The following is a 24,824-nucleotide window of genomic DNA, read 5'->3' as shown; positions in this document are numbered from 1 at the left end:
TTTGACCGAAATGTAAAATGTTCCAGTAATTATGAGGTGGAGTGATGGCAAAGCGAATAGGTACTCTCAAAACTGTTTACGAGTGAAATAAGCGATCGAAAGCGGAAATAAGTCAGTTCAAGTCAGTTGTAGACGAGGACGTCCTTCGACCTCAAAAACGTACGAAATGTGACCAAAATGATTCGCTTAAACGGGCAATCGACTATTCGAGAGCTTACCGAGAAAAACAGAACATTTCGTACGGGTCCGTGCGAGGCATTTTAACAGACAATTTGCAAATGACACGAGTGAGTGCGAAATTTGTCGCCGAACCTCGCTTGTGTCCTCTCGGTCCACGTCCGCCTCATCTCCGGATTCAGTACCGTGCGACTTCTGGCTCTTCCCGAAACCGCGGGAGAAGGAAAACGTCTCGACACCACGCCCGACCGCGTCCGAAGGTCCTTCCGAAAGGAGCCTTCCAGAAATGCTTCCAACCACGGAATCAACGTTGATCTGTGAGTGCGTCGTTAGCCAGGGAGCTAATGAATGTATTCGTAATAAAAATATTCACCGTATTTTTTATGACACTGTCTATGGATCTCTGGAGGCAAATATTTTTATTTTTGATAAAAAATGAAAAATAGAAACACAAAATTTAGTTCGCGGAGCTGTAACCCGCCTGTTCTCGCTCTCGCTCCCCGGTTTACCCGTAAACACTCGGAAGATTAGAAAACTGAAAAAGCATAACTCGACCAATGTCTACTCAGTTATAGATTTTATCGTAGCCGGTGTGATGGGGGATTATTGGCATTACGTAGGTTATGAAAATACAACATATATTTAGTTTTATTTTAGAGTTTAAATTAAACAAATTTAAATATAACGCAATATTAATCATATGAGTACGTTATGTATCATATGTTTGAATGTATATGTAATAAATACCATAATAAATGTAAGAGTAAAGTTTCCCTTTGTATTTCACGATTGCATTATTACTTTTTACATTAACTAGATGAGTATTTGTTAATTGTTGGTTTAACTGTAAGTATGAATTTATTTTTAAATATCACATTTTACAATAACTTAACTCTACTCACTTGGAGATATGTATATATAATAATATTTTTTCTACCCCTTAGATGCGAAAGGCACACTGCGCTGTTTATTTAAATATTAAATTAAAAAGAATGATATTTGTTTAAATTTTATAAAAAAAACCTAACCGGGGCCGCCGGTTGATAATATTTTGCGATTCTCTGAAAGTAAAATATGTATTTGTTTGTATTTTAATGGATGCAATCATTTAGTAAAACTTTAATAGTAAATAATAGGCATACGTATGTTTTGGAAACTAAATTTGATACTATTTTTTTAATGATTCTATTGTTTATATTTTGAAGGACATCGTACTGTACTTTAAAAATATAGACGGTGTATATCATACGGTACATATAATACGGTGTATATCATACGGTACATATAATACGGTGTATATCATACGGTACATATAATACGGTGTATATCATACGGTACATATAATACGGTGTATATCATACGGTACATATAATACGGTGTATATCATACGGTACATATAATACGGTGTATATCATACGGTACATATAATACGGTGTATATCATACGGTACATATAATACGGTGTATATCATACGGTACATATAATACGGTGCACATCAACATTTTGTTTGACAAATTTTGTTTGCAAACAAATGTTGTTATATATTTTTTTCTATTGATTTTTTAAATTTTTATTTATTTATTTAACTTTTTGTACATAATGTTATTTGGACATTGGCGGGCTTATTGCCAAATGGCAATTTCTTCCAACCAACCTATAAAATAAAAGTTTTATTTTTATAATTCAAGTTACAGAACATATTCTAATAGAAAAAAAAGATTAATAAGTTAATAATATAAAAATAGAAATAAACGTATTTGTTTATAAATTACCTTAAGTCAAAACTATTACTCAATGGGAAAAAGGAAAAAAGAGGGAAGAGGAAAAAGGAAAGGAGGAGAGATTAAGGAAGAGAAAGGAGATGTTTCTTCAGACGTGATTTAAACAGAGATAATGTAGTAACATCTTTGATGGTGGATGGAAGATGATTCCACAGTCGTGATTTTAATGAGACTATTTATTTTGTGTATTTGATTATGAATGAATCTAAATTTGTATAATTTGTATTTAAGTAATTATATCTGTTTTTTTTATTTTTTTACTGTCTTCTTTGGAATTATATTATTTATACATTGTTTTTCTGGATTGCATCACATGTCATTCAAATTAAATTTAAAAAAATTCTATGTAATTTTTATTGTGAATTATTATGGCTTGACACGGGCAAAGCTATAACAGTCTTAATAAGTTTATTAATATTTAAACGAGTGTTATTTTGAATGAATAAATAAATAAATTTATTTTTCGTTTATCAACGAAGTTCTAATAAATCATGTTGAATATAGCCAAAATACTCTTAAATGTTGTTACTACGAAGGAAGTAGGCAGTAGGCAGTAGGAAGGTAGGTATTTACTGAGCGAATTATTATTTCAATAGATTGAATGGAAACTCCGCCGACAGTCTGATAAGAAACGATGTAAAATTAAAAATATAATTTTACGTATTGTATTAAATTCAGTTAGAAAAATTTATTTCCACAATGATCTTTCTTTATAAATTGAATGACGTCTGTAATGGCCATCGGTTCGAATTCGTCACGGCAGTGACATCTGTTGAGAAAAGATGAAGTCAACCGAAAAGGACAACGCATTTGATTAGTTAATCAAATACGTAGTTTTAATGGGCGTCGATAGATGGCTCGCCTGGTCTTCCGTCACTGCACACGGGCGGAAATAAATTAAAAATTATCGTTGCAAATTTCGCCATATTGGGCACGCCACTGAGTTTTTGTAATCTCCTTAAAAATCTTCGAAATAATCGCGAAGGTGTTAAAATTTAAATTCAAATTCAAAAGAAGAGTCAACAGTTAATCCAGCTCCTAGGAAGTGACCAGGAAGACGAATTAGATGCAGACCAGGACTTCGGGATTGCCCAGGTCAGTTGTATTCAATTTTCTTTGACGGATTACCTGTCGGTTGGGTTCGAACTGTTGGCCATTATTATATAAATTAACTTTGATTGTTATTTACGAATCGAAACTGCAAAACAAGAAATATGTATAGCTTGTGAATGACATAACATTATACATAAATATCATTATTTTCTCAAAATGCTTAAGCCCGACGCCTTTCGTAGAAACCACAAAAATATTATTTACATAATTACGCACTTAACACAGTTTATTCTAAGGTCACTGAGTACTTCAATTGAATTAAGCCACAGTGAAAAGATCGTTAGTACGAAGTTTGACAATAATTACAACACCGAGGCTCGGGGTCAGAAAGGCAACGCCACTTCCCTTCGATGGCGCAACATATTGGTTCAGTTCATACCCAGACACATCGGGCTCCTTCGACAACCGACCGAGAATGGGGCGGAAGCGCATTCTAAAGTACGAGAATCTTTCCAATTAAATTCATAGGAAAACGGTTTTCTATCCGAACCATAAAATACCGACGAAAATACTTTATTCCGATATTTATTTATTTATTTATATACACGCCTAATGGGCATTTGTATGGACACATTTATGCATAGAAAATTATTATAACAAAATTAGAAAGACTCAAGACTCAAAAGGCGACCAAATAAAATATAGGTGCTCGTTTCTTTAACAAATATATAAATTATTTTATTTTATTTTATTTGGGAAATCAACAGTTCTACATACATATTTTTAGTAAACAAACATATATAGTGTATAAACGAAGAACTATTAACAGATTTCCACATAGTATACAAAGTTAGTAAAGAAAATTTATTACATATCAAATAAATACATACAATTTATACATATAAAATTTTTATTTTCATGTACTCAATAATTAAAGATTTTTTAAATATTTATTTTAAGATCATTAAGTTACCGTAAATTGGGCGGGATAAGGACAAGAATGCTTGAAGAGAGGATAAGGAGGGGAGGGGAGATGCACATATTTATTATTATTATGTCTACTAAGTTACATAATACATTTTTAGTGTAAATTTTAAATCTGACAGAGTGATGTTTGTGTAATCTATATTTTTAAATTTTGTATTGTACATTGAAAAAGTCCTACGAAAAAATTTGGAGAAAATTGAGGTATACAAATGAGTGAAGAGCCATAGAATTTTAAATGTTGTTTGTATTAGATTTCCCACAGTACTTACTATTGACCTTGTTCCAGAAGGAAATACTTTCTATGTTATGCGTCTATTTTCCGCACATTAAAATAATATCTTCCAACTGCGCATTCTAACTTCTCTAGACATTATTATAGGCTATTTTCTCCGTTTCCCGATATCCATCCAGTTACATATTATTACATTTTAGGCTACTTTATGTCGCGGATACGGTGGAACCGTCGTATGACGCTAAAATTGTGGCTGAATTTCGTAATTCGAGATAACAGAATTGTCGAGAACGAATCGTAAACTTTTCAGATTGGCATTTCCATTCAACTTGACATTTCTCGCGCTATCGTAACTGAATCACTCGAACTTCGGCGGATATTACAATATTATTGTTGTTGAAATACAACAATACATCAATACAACGGAGAAGTCTTCGATTTAATTAAACTAACAAAATAAGGAAGATATTCGATTTGGAAATATAAGCGAAGGTATGTTTATATTTTGCTCGAAGGATCCGTAAAAGGTAGATTCAATTTTTTTCTTAAAAAAACATTACCGAAAATATAAACGGGAGCGTCTTTTATTCGCCGAGGAAAGTGAATCTATCGGCGGCGGCGGGGGTCGAGAGGGGGCGGAGGGAGAATGGGGGGTGGGGGTGTGAGAGCGAAGTTTACAGTACAAAGGGAAGAGCATAAAGGAAATAAGAAATAAACAGGATCGGGAAGAGCACTTAATGCGAGACGCTTCTTCAAAGGGATTTACTTCGCCGTGAGATTACGGCCCCCACTTATCTCGGGATCTGGAGGTCCGCACTCCCCGCTCGGCTCGCGCTCTCCGCGCCTTCGACTAAATCAAACCTTCTACTTTGCCTAATGTAGCGCGAGGGAGGCGAACAGTCGATCATCCGGCGAAGGCTATTCGTCGCATATTACGCGCAGCGCGATCATTCCCTAGGTTCTCTCGCGGGACATTGCGCTGCCTACCCTCTCTCTGTTCGCGGGACGGTGTTTCCGAACCGCGCGTCCCGGCCAATTCACTTTACATATACGGGGATGCGTTTACGGAACGGGGAAGGAGGGCGAGGGCCGCACGCGACGGGCGCCGCGTGCCGCGTGCCGCGTGCCGCGTGCCGCGTGCCGGCTACTCGGCGTGTGGAGTGAAGAAGCGCGAGGCGGTCCCTACGGTCCCCGTGAACAATCCTCGGCGTACGTAAAATCGTATTTATGAGGACATTTAGCAGAAAAGTTTATCACTACATCATACTATTCCCGGAGAACAAGAGCGGTGTACAGAGGAAATCGTATTTTATTGCCATCTTGCTCCGACATTTTAAAACAAGACAGGCAGTTAGTAAAATAAGTAGTCTTGCTAAATCTCGTTGTTGAAATTGTCAAACGTAGTACCCGCCTACTAACAATCCTTTCACTACGACGCAATTAAATTGATTTAGTTAATAACCTTTAAATAAGCGGTGCTACATGCGTGCTTGGGATTTATCTTTCGGTGACTTATATGCAGGGAAGGGCGTCAGAGTCAGGATGTTAAAATAAAAAAATATATAATCCAATCTAACGTTATTAAATTTATTAAATTGCTATAATGGACAAACATAGACTATTGTGATTGAGTTAATACAGTTTTTGCTACCATTCGTGTTTGCAATATGGTCATGAGGAGAAATGACAATACCCGACGAATGCCTTTCATATAATTTGCCAAATAAACAGTGAAAGGGGCGCTAAAAGTAGTGAAGTTCCTAGACCTAAACTATATAACCGGACTCCTTGAGTTTAAAAATCTGAAAAACCTAAAGTATTGAACAAAAGTTCAATAATGAGGAACTTCAGCTCTACGGAAAATTGGATACATTTTTTTCAAGCGCGGTAATATTTAGAGCATTCAATTATACGACAGAGTTTCTTGAAAATGTACGAATTAAAAATAAAAAAACGGACTACTTTGAACGACGTCGAACGAGAAAGTCGTGGGAGATTTTTGGTTTACTTTCCATCAACATACCAATCGGCAGAACTGACTGAGAAGAAACGGAAGAAAACTTGAGACGTCACACGCGGAGTAGTTTCAGAAATACAAAACTTTAAAAAATCATAGCGCTTTTAATACGATACATAAAAATTTAAAAAAAAAATAGTTTTATAGTCCATTAAGAAATATATTTATTTTTTAAAACCACTGAACTTCCTTATTATTACAGATATTGGATTGTTGTCCATTAAAAAAAAATATTTATTGAATTGCGATTTTCTAACAAAAATTAAAAACCAGACAGATTTTGAAATTTGTTGACTATAGTTAGGAGTTGTCGGCCTCGTGGTATAATGGTCTGCGCGTTTGCCTACCGAGCAAGAGGTCTCGGGTTCGATTCCCGACATGGTTGATGTGAAATATTTATTTAAAGGGGTGTTTTCACACCGGAATATTTCATAGTCCCTGGACTGGTACCTGAAGCGTAAGACTAATCATCTTATCTTCATGTAACAAAAAAATCAAGATACACTGCGATTGGTGTACCAATGCTGAGCCCGATGCACCATTAGGTGCGGAAAGGGAATAATGATGATGAAAGTTAGTAGTTCCAAATATTTATATTTTTGTAATTCCTTCATAGTTAATAAGCGAAAGTTCCTATAGCTTACATTGAAGAACGGTTACGTACAATTTATATATGTGGGGTTCATAGTCTATAATCGATGACATACACGTGTTAAAACGTTTTATCGAAAAAAGCAATGTCATAATTTTCTATAGAATCCAATACAAAAACTCCAACAGTATTGCACATAAAATCGGGGGCATCGTTCTGCAGTACATTCACATAGAACCTACCATGAAGAAATAAATTACGAGTACAAAGGAACGTCGCCTATAAAGAGACTACAGGATGTGGCAATGCCAGTCAGTCGGCCCAACAAGTTCAGTTCAGTCAGTCAGTCCAGCTCGACGAAGTCACTCAGTTCCAGCGTGTAGTTCGAGTGCAGTCTCTTCAACTCATCAACGTCGTTCACTATTTATTCGCCATATAATAAATAAACATCAAATGTAATAAATAAACGTTATAACAAAATGAACCAAAAAGCGCTAAAAATAATATAATTTACTCATTTAATTTATGCCCTTTATTTCATTGCGTACTTTTTTCAACACTTATATTCATGAACTCGTCAGGTTAAACAATAAAAATGCCCAGTTTTCGGCGTTTCGAAGTGGTTTTATTTATTTAAATAAGTTTCGGTTTCGGCTGAAAATCTTGTTTCGGCCGGTCACTACTCACTACCGCTACTCGGTACCCGCGGGTGCTACCCGAGCCTGCGTGGGTATGGGCCGGAGGGTGGCCGGGACCGGGAGAAGTCAGTAGTGGGGAGGGGGAGAAACAGCTGACGTAACTAGCTGATGTTCACGGCGAGGCGAGGATGCTCCGCTCCGGGAAACCAGGCAACTAGGGATGCACTAAACGGTGAACAGAAACAGCCGAATACCTAATTCCTAACAACGACAGGGGTTCCTTACAATAATGAGGAGGTTCAGTGGTTTATTTTTTAATTTTTTATTTGTTAACAGAAAGTTTTAAAAATATTTTTATGCTTCGTATTATCGGCGCTATGATTTTATTTATGTTTTGGAAGTTTGAAATTACTTCGCATGTGACGTCATAAGTTATCTTCTGGTGAGTTCTGTTGATTGGTGAATCGCCTTCCCGTAAACTGGAAATCTATCACAACACTCTATAATTGGTTGATTCGGAAGAGTCGTTCAGGATAGATTGTTTTCGTGTCTATTATTTTTTTCATACATTTTCAAGAAATTTCGCGTTACAATATAAAGCTCTAATTTTAAGAGCGTGTAAGAAACCATTTTTAATATCCGATTTCCCGTGGCACCGAACTTCCTCATTATCGATCTGGGAAGTATGGCCGCGGTCTCAATTTTGAACTAACACTTAACTTGAAACTTTCACCTTGACTTCATCAAATTTCTTCGTCTTTTCTACATCCGCTCCCAAGTGGAGCATGTAAACATCACCAGTTGCCTCCAGGAGACTATCGCCAGCAAGCACTCTCGCCTCCTCCCACGTCAATCCAACGCCCCTTAGTTCCGCCGGATAAAGTCGACGGCCTTCCGAGACGGCGCGGGCCCGCAGGTTTAAAGAAGAGGCTACTTGGGTTAAGGCTCTCCTGAGGCATGCGCAGCACGTGTCCAAGCAGTGTACATCCTCGAGACGCTCGTTATAGGAGGCTGCTGCGTCCGTTCTCGGACTTCAATGTTAGTTATAAAATTGAACCACCTTTTTTTTAATTTTTTTTATTTTATTTATTAGTTTATACATACATTGTTAACACATATTTAAAAATAACAAGTGGCTTCCTGATAACGGCTTCTTCCGCTTTAAGTCCGCCGATGATCTGTTAATGGCATTCTTCAGTAAGTCTTTTTCTTCATTGTTTTCGCAGCTAATTATTACTTTTCGGTTTGCTGCTTTCCGAAATTCCTTAACACCAATACCAATACCTAGATCGCACACATTAATATTTGACTTATTTTTTTTGGCTACTTCTTCGCTATCTATTTTAGAATCATTCGAAGTAACAATGATAGTATGCCTCGGTATGTTGTTTACTTTTTTGACAGCGTCAACGTATGAGTGATTTGTCCCTTGTTTTGAAGTATTCGCAGTTAGTAAAAGCTGAATCATTTTGCCTTGTTCAACTATCAAATCCTTTAATTGATTTACTTCCCCACTAAGCGCTATAATACGATCATTTAAATTTAAAATCATTTCTGAATTTGCGCGAGTCATAATTACGGTATTGTACTCGCTTGAATTGTAGTAGGTAGAGTTGTACTTTTTGGTCACACAAAGAATAAAACTAATTTGTATTACACTTTGAATAATTATCAACACCTAATTAATAATTACAGTTATAAAAATAATAATGTACTATGATTTTTTTATACTTTCATTACTTATGTTATATTGTTTTTAGTAAAATTGACGAGGTAAAAATTTGTGGGTGCGCTTTCGCTCCTTACTTTGACTTGAATGATAACTTTGCGATTTGTAACATAGATGTTAATTTAGGGTTTTTTATTTGAATGTTTAATGAACATCAATGGTCCAAATGGCGCCAATAGTACTGACACTTTATTTGCTGTGTGATATTACAGAACCAACAATGGCTTCTTTTCACCGATGGCAAGAATGCTCAGGCTTTACAATGAAGTGTCCGAAGACAGCTCGGTCGGTGTGTTCCCACGGCCGAGAGAATTACCATAATATATTGTTTATAACATATAAACATATAAATGTATACATATAAATGTATTTACATATTCATTAGATTAAGGAATATTTTTAAAATCAATCATTTAAAAATAGCTTTTTACTCAATTGTACAATCTTTGTTACAATATGGTATTGTAGGATGCGGTGGTGCATATGCCAATATATTAAACCCTCTTAAAATAGTACAAAGATTAATTATTCAAGTAATTTTAAAGAAACCCTCAAAATTCAATACGGAAAGTCTATCTAAAATATTTAAGGTTCATACAGTAGACACTCTTTATAAAATAAATTCTATTATACAAATATATAAAAATGAAAAAAAAAAGAATTTGAAATGAATAAATCACTCAAATACCAACATAATATTAAAATTCCTAAATTGAATACAAGTCATGGTCAAAAAAGCTTTGTCCTCGAAGGTGAAAAAAATTATAATAATCTTCCTAATGAATTAAAAACTAATATATCAATCAATAAATTTAAAGTTAATCTAAAGAAATTTTTTGAACTCGTGTAAAAACAACATTAACTTTTAATTAGTATGCATGTTTTATTGTTTTATGTTTTTTCTTAATATATCCTATGTTTTTATTTTTCTTTTCATGTACTCGTATTAAAAATTATATAAACTCTTATAAATAAACAACTAAAACAGTGTAAGTCACTCTCTAAGCACAAGAGTTAGTCTCCTTTTTTGGAGAGTTACAGTGAATACATTTACTAGATGTGTAAAAGTAGATAAGTTTAGAATTTTACAAAAACATGTACTTTTTATGAAATTTATGAAAAAAATAAAATAAATATATATTACACGAGTATACGAGAGAAATAATTAGCTCACTTTTCGGAAGATGAAATAAGTTTCACCGACAGGGCAATAATGTTTTGTCGCTTATCTCTCTCGAGATAGTAAATAATAACTATATCTTTGTATATTAAAACAAAGTGTTTATAATATGTAACTTACGTTGTTTTGATCACACTTTTTTTGTATTAATTGTAATGAACTGTTTACATACCAATCCATAAGGGTTCATTGAACAACCTGTCGATTGGTTTAAACAATACAAGGACAATAAAGACTAATGAACCAGGGACTAAAATTATACAATAAACTACCAGACAAAACTAAACAAAAGACTCTTTTTTTCAAAACATGTAAAAAATATTATTTTGAACAACAGAGTATGAATGAAAAATGTATATATTATTTTATGTAAAACGAATGTAATAATCCGTAAGGGTTTATAAATATATTCTCAAATAAAAAAATTTAAAAAAAAACTAAGAGAGTAACTACGAGAGGTTGATTTTTCACTGCCGACTTAATCAACTTTGGCAAGTAATTGTATTACACGTTAGCGTAAGGGAAAAGGATAAAGAAAATACACTTCCCGAGAAAAGTAACTTGACATTTAATTAGCTATTCCGCTAACTATTTAGTTATCCGGAAATAGCCTCCCGTTTCCCTCGGGTGACTCAACGCGAGATAAAAAATCCATAAAAAGGGTCTCTCTCGTAAAGTCGTCGGCGATCTTTAATTAAAGTCGAATCATTTTCTGCGATAAAAGGAAAACACTCTCAGAGCGCTTCGGTTCCTCGATCTTAGTTCGGCGTTTACTTTGTCAGGGGGCTACCGAAGCTCGACGTGTGGAGGGCGGAGCGGGCAGGGGGTCCCGACTGGCGACGAGACACGAGACTCGTCACTCATTATCGCCAGCGGGCCCTCGGGGCCGGGGACGTCGGACGAGGCCCCGTGTCCCGCTATCGGAGCGCCCCGCGTCCGGCGTCCTCCCCCTCCGTAGAGCGATATTCGATATCTAACTCTTTGCTTTACACACCGCGCGGTACTCTCGCGTAACGACTGGGACGGTACATACGAGTACGTACTTGCGTCGGTAGCTAAACATGTAGGCTACATTATACAGGATCGCGCGCATCACTGTCCGCCCGCCGGGACAGTGTTCTCTCGTGTTAATTAAATTATACTTTGAAATTTAATCCGCCGCAGTAGTTAGGACACCGCCCGCCCGCCGGGGTGGGCGGTGAACCTCCCTCCCCGCTATCGCTACACACTCGCGCGCGTCACTATCGCGCTCTATCAGTTCACTTTATTCCGCGCGGTCCGCGGCGGGTAATTTATGGCGCGTCGACGGGCCACGCCGCCCGCGGCGTGCCGCGCCAGCGCCGACGCCGACGTGCAGAGCGGCCAGAGAAGCGATCGCCTTCGAATGGAATCCGGCCGAAATATTATCATCTGGTCTAATTAGACAATTGTGTCGGGTAGGGGGTGGCAGGTGTCGGGGGTGGGGATTAAGGGGATGAATAATTTAGTCCGAGAGAGTGTATAACACGGGATGATGTAAAAAAAGCCTTTATCATCCCTTCTAATTATTAAACTCGTGAATATTTAAATTTTTCAATTAAGCCAAGTATTATCAGCAATTTGTCGGAAGCGGCGGACATTTAAAACAATGGACTGGAATAATAAAATACTTATCCTTCTTAATTTATCTTAACTGTGGAGATATTCGCAATTTTCTCTCTCTCTGTTTGAATGATATTATAAGGGTCGGCTGGTCGGCAGGTGAGATGTTTACAAGTTGTAAAATACAAAATATTCAACTTTATGATGTTCATACGCAGGTATAAATGAAATTAAGAACGCTCCGCGATTCGACGGGAGCCACGCGTTATTAATATAACCTAATCATTTTTATTACTAGAGTCGAAAATATCACGGTTAGTGTTAGAATATAGAAAAAAAAGCGTTCCTAAAAATATTGGCATATTATGGCCGCGTGAAACAAGGCTGATATTGAAACATTTCTAAACGAGTAATGAGAAGACTGTAATTTCGTGATTCCATAATGATTTACAGTACACGGTGCACGGTGCACGGTGCAAGGTGCCTGCGCAGATATCGCACTGAGAAACGATTATATAATGAAGTACAAAAAACACTACATAAAATTACTGTCACTTCTGTTTTATGTCACTCTAAACTTTTCACCAAAAACATTAAATTTGTTAAAACTTAAAGATAGAAGAAAAATTATAGATCTTTTAAATTTATAAAAAAATATAAATTCAATATGGGATTGCCCTGGACGGTTTTCTCTCATCAGGGTGTCTGGAAGAATGACTAGACATGTGCCACCGTTTCGTAGCAAAAATTTACGGACAGTGTATACTTGTAATGCCGTATTGAACAGACTTCATGAACTCGGCAATAGTTATTCCCGCGTATCGGATATATTTAGTGTAGGGTATTGTTCAACAGAACAAACCTTTAGAACTTTTTCAAAGATGGTGAATGGTAACTATATTGATTTATTTATACATTTCATTATAAATGTATACAATTTTTTATTCACTTTGCCCAGCTGTATGAAAAAGTACTTACAATTTTCTCGTTATATTACTTTAAAATATTTTATTATTTAATTTGTTTTTTACATTTATTCTTAAATTGTTTAAACTTTCTACTGAATATGTTGTATAATTTTTGGGTTAATTTTTTTTTATAAATCTCATAATTTTTAGGTTGAATTTAAAAAAAATCTTAAACATAAGGAAATTTATGATTTATAAAAAAAGGCAAATTTGTTAGTATTATAAATTTTTGTAAAAGGCAGATTTGCCGTTTATGTTAATAAAATAAAATAAATAAACTGAAGGTAACGACAGAGATTCGAGAGAATGAACTAATTACAAAGTTATAGCTATTTTAAGAAGCGCAATAAACGAAGATCTAAACTAACGGCTCTCAGTCTTTACAACGAATTTAATACAGTAAAACATTTTCGTAAAAAAAACAGGTTACGCGGTATAACCGACGATATTTCCTTCTCAAAATTGCCTTTCCTCTCTGTCGCAATAAACTTAGATCTCGATAACTCCCCAGTGAGCGAAATCCCGCCGGTCTATAAACATTCGGATATGGCCGTGTATCGTGTCCAAAATATGTCGAAAAGACTTCGGTCGAGCCAGACATTCAAATAGATTTTTCTCAGTATCTATAACCTAGGCAACAATGCGATTACAGGATTTCATTAGTAAACCGAATTTTAACAATTTTTAGATATTTTTATTACGAAATTTTGTGACATAAAAAAAAAAACTTTTTGAAACACTGTGAAATGAAACATTTGTCAGTGTGTGATAAGTTTATGTTTAAGAATGTTCATGTTATTATCATATTAATATTTTGAATCGGTCAACTATATTATAAAAATCCCCCTCCTTCACTCCTACACTATTTCTTCATCCCTTAACCTAACTTAACTTAACCTTCTTACTTTAGTTGTACTTTTATTATATTATATTTATCTCTTTACTGTGTAACATATTCTCTCATTATATTTGTGATTAACTTAAAATGGATGTATGTTGATCGCGCCGCTCGCTTGTTAGCGGATGAACGCTCGAAATGCTGGTTCGCTGAATGCGTTATCCTTTATTTGCTTTGCCACGGAACCCTAAATACAACGACTGCAATTACCTACCTTATTCTGTGTTCAGGCACCTTTATTGTCTGGAACTTCTGCCGCCGCAGTCAGGATCAGATCAGATCCTGTGGTCCGAAACGAGAGGCACTTGACGATTACACAACGCGGTGGATTAATAAATTAAGTTATTGATCGCAAAATATGTTCTTTTCGATCGCGGTGAGAATAAAAAAAGCACTTGTACACACGATCAGTTCAGTTGTTATTCTGGGGTAGGGAAAATATCGGTACCCGCGGTAGGCAAATGCAACACCTTAAGCAGGGCCCCGTAGGTAGCTAATAAATTTGAACGCCTCGTCCTAGTAATGGTGCTATGTATATGGGTGTATACACATAGAGTTAATGTGGCGTAACCATATGTACAATCTTTTGTATTTTATATTCTCGATAAAGATAAAATTAAAAAATAGCGACGATACACGAGTAGCTCACTCGAACCTACTAGGCCATTTCATTATCTTAATATTTCACGAGCCCTTCCTTACCTCACCGAGGGGGAGGGTGGGAGTGAAACATTTTCGCACTTAAATTATTCAGAAGCAGACTTCGCGGACTCTTTTCGCCCGAAGTTAATGGGCTGACATCACTCCGCGCGATGTATCGGCGCGTGGGCGCACGGCACGCGACACGGCGCACCTGTAACTAGCTGCACGAGAACGGATCTGCCGATATATTCCGAGATGTTTACCGCGTGATGATCTACGTTTTACGTCCAATTTACGGGCTCTTCCCGGTCCTCCCGTGGAGCACGTTCCATCTATGGGGGGTGTACGCGGGTTCGGGAGTCCCCTCGGGGGGTGTAAATCAATATAGAAATTGATTTTCCCAAAATAAATATTGGAGTAATCAATAGACAAATTTATTCCGACGAAAGTTGTTTTAAGAAAATCCAATTTGTACTGTAAACACGAGGTCCTCTCGGCGGGGCGCGGGGCGAGGGCGCGAAGTGCTCCCGGGAGCGCCGGCTCCGGCGAGCTCACCCGGAAGGAGCGGCCGGACTACTTACATTTATGGAGCGCAGAGTGAACACCAAATTGGTATACTAAAAACAGCGACCTCGACCATTATTCGTTTCAAAATGGTAAAATACCCAGACTCGCGTTTCACGTATAAAGTACTACACCTAATTGTTCCAATTGATCATTTAGGGTTAGCCGTCCAGTGAATGAACACCCCACAGTAAATGAACAAAACGCATATTTTTTTATAAAATAAGAAAACGGTACATTTATACCGAACCGTGTGTTTTTTTTTTTTTGATTGACAACATTATTTTGTTGTTTATTGGTAATTATCTGTATCTGCCATAGACCAGTTACAGTTACAGCATGGCCGCGTTGTGAAAATCACAAGGTGTAGTTTGCTCAGACAAATTAGATTTCAGATAAGAACAATGTGTTTTTGTCGATAACTCCGTGGCTACCGTTCTACTACTCTGACACTAAAATAATCAAATGAATTATTATTTTTGTAGAACATGCCTTAATTCTTTGATTTCAATTAATTTTACTCAGGTTTTGGCGATATTTATGAAATAACCGAGTGTTCCTTTGCTGGCCCACGAAAGTGTCTTAATCCAATCGATGAACGGATGATCCATTCGCCAGTACCTTTGTAAATTTTGAAAAACCCAGTTAATGAACGGAAGTGTATTAGAAATTATTGACTTAAAATGAACAATCAATTGATGGTTTTTCTATTCCAGCGAATGAACTAGTATGAACTACCCACTACCCACGTCCCACGTTTAATGGCATCAATTCAGCCGATTCCTATTAAATAAAGCATTGTGCGTGAAATGAAATCATCCCAATCTGAAAGTACCATTATGATTTGATGCTTTATCTGAAGTCCATGGTAATACCTTCCGAATATTTAACGTTTGTAGTAGTTCCTCGTAGCTTTCTAGCGACACGAGCTACATAGATTTGTCAGTTGTGCCTTCATTTTTGTCGTTACGTCTTTTTTGTGATCTGAAAAGTGCCATTATAATTATATGCTTAGAGTTATGTAAAGGTATTTATTGATTTACTCTTTTTATTGCAAAATTATGACAAAATTCACGTTTTTTATTTATTTTCACCATAGAAGGAATTACAGTATTGTTTATTATCTATTTATTTTTTATATGCTTATAATTTTTTTTGAAATAACTTAATTATAATAATACTATATAAACAATTAATTACGAATAATATTCGGGTTTCTAAATTGATGAAATAAAATAATTTAACTGTTCATTGACCGGGTTTTATTGGGTTCATTCACGAAAAATAGTGTTCATTCACTGGCGATTTGAATCATTTCTGATATGTTGATTAATTAATCAAAATCTAGACAGAATACCTCAAAATAATAATAAAGTTTTCTTTTACCATTACTGAGGATGACATTACGTGTCTTAGAGTATACCAGTCATTCCATCATACCGAAAATATTTTTTAAAATTGAAAAAATCCTTAATCGTTCATTCACTGGACGGTTTACCGTACCATTTTCCGAATTTGATTATTTCCGAAATACGAAAAATCGAGTTTTATATAAATATTATATCATACTCGTACATATTTTATAGATTTGGGGACGCATAGCGTGTTCATGTATTTAATTTTCGGTAAAACCCAGTTATTTTGTTGTTTGAAAATCAGTTTTTTCCAAAACGAACTATTTTCGATATTAAAATGAAATATGATTTTAAGGAATTTTAACAAAAATGGACCAAAAAGTGGACCGGTATTTTACAAAAATAACATTACAAATAACAAAACAAGACGTTATATTGGGACAAGATATCAAACCAGGAACCCTCGAGCGATAGTTCTCCATTATTGAGCAAAATGCAAAATACTCTCCGATAGCGGCTTGTCCACCGCATACCGCACACCACACCCGAGGACATAAGTCTCCTGGACGGTGCCCACATACACGGAAAAGTTGCTCGTTGCCGAACGAGAATAGCCGCCCGAAGGAGCTCTCTGTAATCTGGTAGCTTTATCATCTTTGTGCTGAAGGCAGGTAATAATAATACATAATACGCACTTTATTGGATTAAAAAAAGAGGGAAGCATTTTTTTTACTGACTGGGATTAAATTGAAAGGACATGATCGATTCGCCGAAATGATCACAAAACTTTTTAAAAGTCTCGAAATTCTTTTTGGAAGCCACCGGATCTGTATATCCGACAGGACCTATAACAAGGCCGCGGATAGTGGCGAGAAGCTCCACTCGGTGATCATAGAGAGGAAAAAAGGGACAAGATCGCAGGGTGTGTTCAGAAGATCGATTAGGATATCTGCAGCAGCACGAAGGGGAATCAACTGTATTAACACCAATAATGTGTCATTAAATTTACCATGACTCGATAGGTACTGTACACATCACTTCATAAACCACACTCCTTATTCAAACTATGGAAATACCAACACGAATGGAGTCACGTGTTATACATATTCTCGTCACATTTTCTTGTCCTGTCAGAAATTATAACATTTGATGTGCAGGTAAACGTCGTTTTACGCTGATTCGATTTACGCCGATTTACAATTACGTCGGTTGGTGCCGGCAGGGGATTCCCCGATTCGGCCGACACTAGACGACAGTAGGCGCCGCGATTCTAATAGCAGACACACTTTTACACGTTGTTTTATTATATTACCATGTACGCGAGAAGCCTATCGTGTGTGTGAAATTGTTAGTTATAGTTTAGTTTTAAGAAAAATAATAAAGGTATGATTATATTTTTGATATTATTAAAATCAGAAGAATATTGAAATATTTGTAGTTTATGCTATGATTCTGCAAGAAAGGAAGCAACAATCAAAGCAAATAAAATTAGACGCATTTTTAAAAAAATGTGAGAATTTAATTTAGTACCGACGAACTGATGAGTTAGTACTTAATATAAGAAAATATTTTTTTAAATCAAGAGATTATTATTTATTTTGTAAACGAATTTAAACTGTATTTATTAAATACATTTATAATCTATTTTGAATTTGTTTTGAATTTTATAAGATATGTATTAAACAAACATATTAGATTGTTCTTAGAATTTTGACACGGAACCTAACCTTATATTTATCTTCCATTATTTTGGGTTCATTTTACGACGGCGTCTCTCGGAACGGAACCCCGGCGTAAAACGACGTTTACGTTTGTAATTGGAGCTGTGTTAGGTTTATTTGTTTATTTGTTTATTTATTTTTTTATTTGTTTAAATTTAATGTTGTGCACACAGTGCTATGTTAATATAAATCTAGACAATATTACAAACAAAAACTAAACCTAACACAGCACCAATTACGTACACAACACAATATATGAAATAACTATCTAACAATACAACAAGATGTAAGAAGAATTTGTGTAACTTTAAATTTTGAAGTAGGGCACACATAAGCAAATTCCCTTATGTGCTCCAATAATAACAATAATAATAATAATAATAATAATAATAATAATAACAATAATAATATTAGTGATACTAAACATTAAAGTCTATAAGACTCAGTTTCCGTTTGTAGCAGAGAGCTGAGTCGTTAAAGATGTCTAAATTGTACATCTTCTCAATTTTAGAAAAATTACAAACTGCTCTTCCTAAGAGCGAATTTTGAGCTGCTCTGGTGTTACATTTGTTGTAGCTCAGTAATACAGTATGTCGAGTGCGACGAATAGGAGTATTAATGTTTATTTCAGACAGCAAATCGGCACAATCAATCCGATTATTTAGCAAATTATAAATAAATAATTGATCCGCAATCATACGCCGTTTATGAAGACAAGGTAACTTTAAATTACTGACATTAGGGAATTTACATTGGATGTACTTATGAAATTTATTTTGTACTTTGTCTATTAAATTTATATAAATGTTGTATTGGGGATTCCAAATGCAGGAAGCGTATTCTAAGTGACTTCTGACTAATGAGGTGTATAGTACCAAGGTCGTGCTTGGATTTTTGAATGGTTTACAAACTCTCATTAGGAAGCCTAACATTTTATATGATTTAGATAGAATAGCCTCTATATGAGTATTAAAATTAAGTTTTGTGTCCAAAATTACTCCCAAATCCCTGCAGCTGTTTTTTTTTTGGATATTAATATTGTTAAAATTATAGGGAAAAGTTATTGTTTTTTTGTTTCTAGTAAATGTCATTTTATGGCATTTCGAAACGTTTAAAGCTAGGTCGTTCTCTTGGCAGTAAGTTGAAAACCGGTTTAAATCGTTTTGCATGGCATCACAATCAGAAATAGAATTAATAGAACAGTATATTTTCATATCATCGGCATATACACTAAATTTACAGTGAAGAAAGCATTTGGAAATATCATTGATATAATAAATAAACAGTAAAGGGCCCAGATGGGATCCTTGTGGCACTCCTGAAATTACCTCGACAGGGTTAGACTTAACACCATTTACAATAGTAATTTGGTTGCGGTTACTTATGTAAGATTTTATCCATCTTTTCAAGTCACCGTGTATTCCCAACGAAGAAAGTTTATTGATCAGGATGTTATGATTAACGCGGTCAAATGCTTTTGAATAATCAGTGTAAATTGTGTCGATTTGCTGTCTTTTATCCATATGTTTATGCAGGAAGTCAGTAAATACTGCAAGATTTGATGTTGTTGATCTACAACGAACAAAACCGTGCTGGTAAGGGACAATTAGTGAACTTGTAACTGAGTATAATTGGTCGTAGACGATCCTTTCTAGAACTTTGCTTAATATTGGCAATTTAGCTATCGGTCGATAGTTAGTGACGTCGTGTTTATCTCCACTCTTAAAGATTGGAGAAATAAAATAAAAATTTATGTTTGTTTTGTAATAGTATCACTGTTTATACCAATAAATAAATAAAATTCGCCCCTTAAACACAATTTCACTCATGTGAAAGATGTCGATCTCCGAAGGGATAGTGCTCAGCTGCCTGATTGCTCTTCTAATCGTAAATAACTTGAAATAAATTTTAAAAAGTTTAAATGCTTTTTTTTATATTCGTAAAATTAATGGCGAAAAATGTAGAACTAAAGCATTTATGAAAATAACAATCGAGTTTATTTTTGAATGTAAGGTTTTGAAGAGCGCATAATCAAGTATCTAAAAAAGAAATATGGCGGTGCTTTATGGCGGGGAGCGGGCGCGGAAGTAAGCTGTTTACGGCAAGTCTTCGCACGCGGGAAGTGAAGTGCGAAGACTCGGCTTTACCTAAATATTTTATCTTCTAACTCCACCGACGCATGGCGCGTAAAGCGAGGAACTTCAGGTAAACAGATAATAATGCTGAAAGTCAGATCTCATTTGTTGTTTATTTCACGTGCGTGGGCGACGACGGACGACGGACGACGGACGACGGACGACGGACGACGGACGACGGACGACGGACGACGGACGACAGCAGTACCTTTACCGGGCCGCGGTCCCGCGGTAGCGTCGCGCATCGACGGATCGGAGGTCCGTGTTTTGAACCCCGCTCTTTTACAACTCATGTGATTCCCTCTTTCTAGCACCCCCCTCCCGCGTAAGGCGCTGCATCGCTGAACCGAATGAAGCGCAGTTTGATCATCCGTCTCACGAAGGTAAGGTGATCGGTCTCACGCAGCAGGTGGCCAGTCCAGGAACGAAATAAAATACAGTTCGAAATACCTTTAAAATCAACCGATAAAGTTAGCATATGACCCACCCTATCTAACAGCAACTAAAGAACTTTTTAAAATAAACTAAACAGTAAAATACAAATGAACTCTTTAAACTAGAATCCTTAAAATTTATTCATAAATTTGCCACCGATGTAATTGTAGACGAATAAATAAAATTTGAAAAAAGGACAGTCGAGACTAATAAACCATGGACTAAAATTATACAATAAACTACTAGACAAAACTATGCAAAAGACTTAGACAACCTTTACAAAGATGTTAAAAATATTATCATTAGCAGTAGAATATGAAGTTTAATAGTAAAAATATTTTGTTAAATGTATGTAACCTGCAAGGGTTTATCAATTTTTTTTTTTTCAAATTTAAAAATCATTTCACATTCACCTAGACGGGAATCGACCCGGGACCTCGAGAACGGTAGGAAAATGCGCCAACCATTAAACAACGAGGCGGTCTTTCCCCCAAGCGATTATTTAATTCAGTAGCTCGATCAAAAATAACTATCGACGTGCTAATAAGCGACGTAATGACAATTTCTCAGCATGGTTGTTTATCGTATTCGTGATCACAATGGAACATCCATAAACACCTAATATTAAATGTCAAAATATTTACGTTTCGCGACGTATAATCCTGCTGCACAATTACATATTATGAAAGTTGTTTTAAATAAAATATGGTGTATTTAAAAAAAAAACTTTAAAAAATATCTAAAGTTACTAATGTAGGCCAAGTACAAAATATAAAAAAAAATATATAATAATCCGTCGACGAATCGCGTGCTTGCAATTCGGAAGGAATTTCAAGCTCAAGAATATTTTTATAAATATTTTTGAAAAATACGGTAACACGCTGGCACCGGCAACCTGCGACTGACCCAACCCGGTATTGATTATACAATTTAACGCAGTGCCCTGTGCGCCACATGTATGAATGTATCCTCAGATACATCCGCATCCAGTGGTGCATAGGGCACCGAACTGGCAGTACAGATACGCCTGTTACATGAGCGTAAGATGATCAATCTTTTAAAATATTAAAAACTGCAGTGTAGACTGTAGAACCAACCTTAAAAGCGATATTTCACGACTGAAGCATGATGGCGAACTCGCCAACCACTGTACCACGACGCGGAGATTATTGAGATTATTGAAATCGATATGTATGTATTTCCTCACTTTTTAAATATTTTTTTAATATTTTATTTCGAATACAAACAGATGTACAGGTTAAATGAATATTTAAAAAAAACTACATAAAATGTATTCATAGTAGGGCCTGCCATCCAATTAAATGTATTCACTAAATAATACTGTAATAAAGCGACGAAGGCTTGAAGTTTAAACTATATAAATAATAAATATACTATATATTAAAATGAGATAAATATGGATATAGATGGATATAGATATAAAACAAATTTAAAGAAAATGCTAGAACCTTAATTGAAAATAAATAAAAATCATTATAATTTAATCTAACTGTACCTACCTAATATTTTACTGTTCTGTACACTTTGATATTGTAATTACTTTCTCTCGTGTGAAAGGAGAAAGGAGAAAGGAGGGAAGGCTGATCTGGGGTTGCTCCGCATGGATCCGCCGGCGAAAGGATTCTAAAGTCCGAGTAAACAAAAAACTTTTTCTTTTGTTTTTTATTATTTCATTATTATTGTGATATTTTTTCATTGGCCTATAATTTTGGTTTATTTGTAAATATTTTTTTTTGTTATAATGGCTGTTGTTTTCTTCTAATAAATAAATAAAATAATAAATACATTACCGGAATTATGTATTTCTACTCGATTTCCTTTTACAGGATTTTTACCCGAGGAAAGTCATCGAGTCGAAAACACCCGTCCAGGGTTCCGGCTCTTTTTAACAGAAAGGGCTGTATTCTTCGCCTACCTGAACACGTACAATTAGAATGTCGGAGTCTTAGCGTCGGTTTCAACTTTCCCCCCGGATTAGCTCAAATTTAATTAAAAAGGGTAATGCGGATTCTCGGCACATTCGCTGTACGATAAAAACTTATGTGTCACAATTTACTAAAGTGAAGTGCTAAGTGAGTCGGGAGACGAAGAAAATAATAAAAAAGAACATCTTTAAAAGTTCTCCCTTAATGTTGCGCGCGGGGGCGGGGTGTGGGGTGCGGGGGAGGTGCTCCACTCGGAAGTGGTCTATCCTACCTCCTACCCCTGTCCCCCTACACTACGGCCGAAGTGGGGTGGGGGGCGGCGCTGAATGTTTTATGTTCCCGCGTTCTATAGTGCTTTTAGCGTCCTGAATTTTTATATCACACTCCTCTCTGCCTGTATCTGTACCTGTACCTGTACACTGTACACTAGTGTACGCTAGTGTACGCCAGTGTACAGGTGTACGGCCTCCACTACCCGCTGCTAATGTACTCGGAGCGGGTAGGTGGGTAGGTGAACTCGCGGGTAGAGGATATTTATCTTTCTTAAAAACACATCGCGTAAATCCGCGTGCGCGTCACGCGTCACGCGCCACTCCGCGCCGCCTCCCTCGCCGCAGGGGCCGCCGAACACTCTACAGTGCGAACGACGCCTACACCCACCGAGGAGAGTGCTGCGCTGGTCGTGTCCGACGAGTTAGCCGCTAACCGCTGTCGAAAGACGAAGGCCGCACATTCCGCGGAGTGAAATATGTTCCGCGAGCTGCGGCCCATCGTGGAAGGGAAGACAGGGGGTAGACGGGGTACGGGACGAAAATGCTCACCCAAATGGCCCGGGATCGAGAGCAGTTTCGAGTGACGGAGCCGACCTCCGATAGGAGCGGAGCGGCACGAGGAGAAGAAGAAGACGCGCACGAACGGAGCGATTAAAGAAACAGACATTTTATTAATTATTATTGATAGTAGACAAGCTTCCTGACATAATTAACACTAACCGTATTTTGAAAATAAAAATGTATGTATAATGTACGCGTATGTGCCTGTGTATTTCAATTTATAAATTTTGTGTTTTTATTAATTTTTTTTACTTGTTATTAGTATTAAGTTTTCTCAATTTTTTATTTATTTTATTATTTTGTTTTGCATTTTTTTTGTTTCTTTTTTATAATATTTCGTAAACTTGCCAAACACAAGAGCCAGACTCTTTTTGGTAAGTTCAAGCTGAACTGTTACATTTTTTTACTGCATGTTTTGTTTTTTTACGCTTATATTTTTTTTTTAATGAAAAAAATTAAATCATTTGGGGCGATGAAGTGAATCCGCGCTGATGTCGACGGAGCGTATGACGGGCGACGGGCGACGGGCGACGGGGGATAATCGCCAGTTTGCTGTCGAATGGTTTTAATAGAAAACCCGACTATTTATGGCCACGGAAATCTCCGTCTCGCAATAATGGCTCGATAAAATATTATGATTTCTCTCAGAAGTCTTCCCCTCCCCCCGAGGACCGGATGAGCCCCCCCGCACCGCCCCCCGCGCCCGCCTAGGCCCGCTTTATTCCCGTACATTTTCACACTTTAGATCCATCTCGAGTGACAAACATTCGTAAGATTTCCCTTTCATCCCCCTCCTCCCGCCGCCCTCCGCTCGCCCCCGCCCCGGGCTGCAGCTCGGGTCGGCCTTTTCCCGTCGGGAGATGATTGACGCCGCACGAGAGCGAGGGGGACGAACGTACGGGGGCAGTGCGGCGTCCTCCTCGCACACGCGTGATGCCGCCGAGCTGTCACTGTAACGGATCCGCATCTCCCGGTGGAGACCGCCAGCGGCCTACGCTCTGCACGCACACACGCACGCACGCACGCACGCACGCACAGGTACCGGTGGGACAATATGAGCCGCGAGTCCCCCGAAGCGGCGATCTTGCCATTATTACCTACCATAAAATGTGCCAATGTGATTCATCGTTTTACGGGGACTAATAAAGTAGTAATGTACGTGGTACATAAAGAATGACAACACGAACACCGTTTTACCGGAAGACTTGACTACTGTAGTAACAAGCGGTGAGTTTACATGGGTGATGTTGGACGACACTTTATAGTAAAAGGACAATGTCCGTAAATAAATAAATAAATAAAACCCACCTACCGTAAAGCGCGCATTATTTTTTTTTTAATTTGAAAATTTATTTATTTA

At 36.7% G+C, this 24,824-nt stretch overlaps 1 protein-coding gene across 1 annotated transcript in view; it reads right to left on the bottom strand.

Annotated features, from left to right (window-relative positions):
- Positions 1-24,431, bottom strand: part of LOC148277877 (cell adhesion molecule Dscam2-like) — a 67,022-nt gene extending 42,591 nt beyond the window's left edge. The window contains exon 1 of the mRNA XM_088232258.1: positions 24,230-24,431. Within this exon, the coding sequence (XP_088088384.1) occupies positions 24,230-24,431 (202 nt within the window). The remainder of the gene's footprint in view (positions 1-24,229) is intronic.
- Positions 24,432-24,824: the final 393 nt, after the last annotated feature.

Source organism: Micrasema longulum, unplaced genomic scaffold, assembly GCF_059751315.1.
Source record: "Micrasema longulum isolate JH-2025_06_02 unplaced genomic scaffold, ASM5975131v1 h1tg000963l, whole genome shotgun sequence".
Classification (NCBI taxonomy): domain Eukaryota; kingdom Metazoa; phylum Arthropoda; class Insecta; order Trichoptera; family Brachycentridae; genus Micrasema; species Micrasema longulum.
This window is presented reverse-complemented; position numbering and strand designations above follow the sequence as displayed.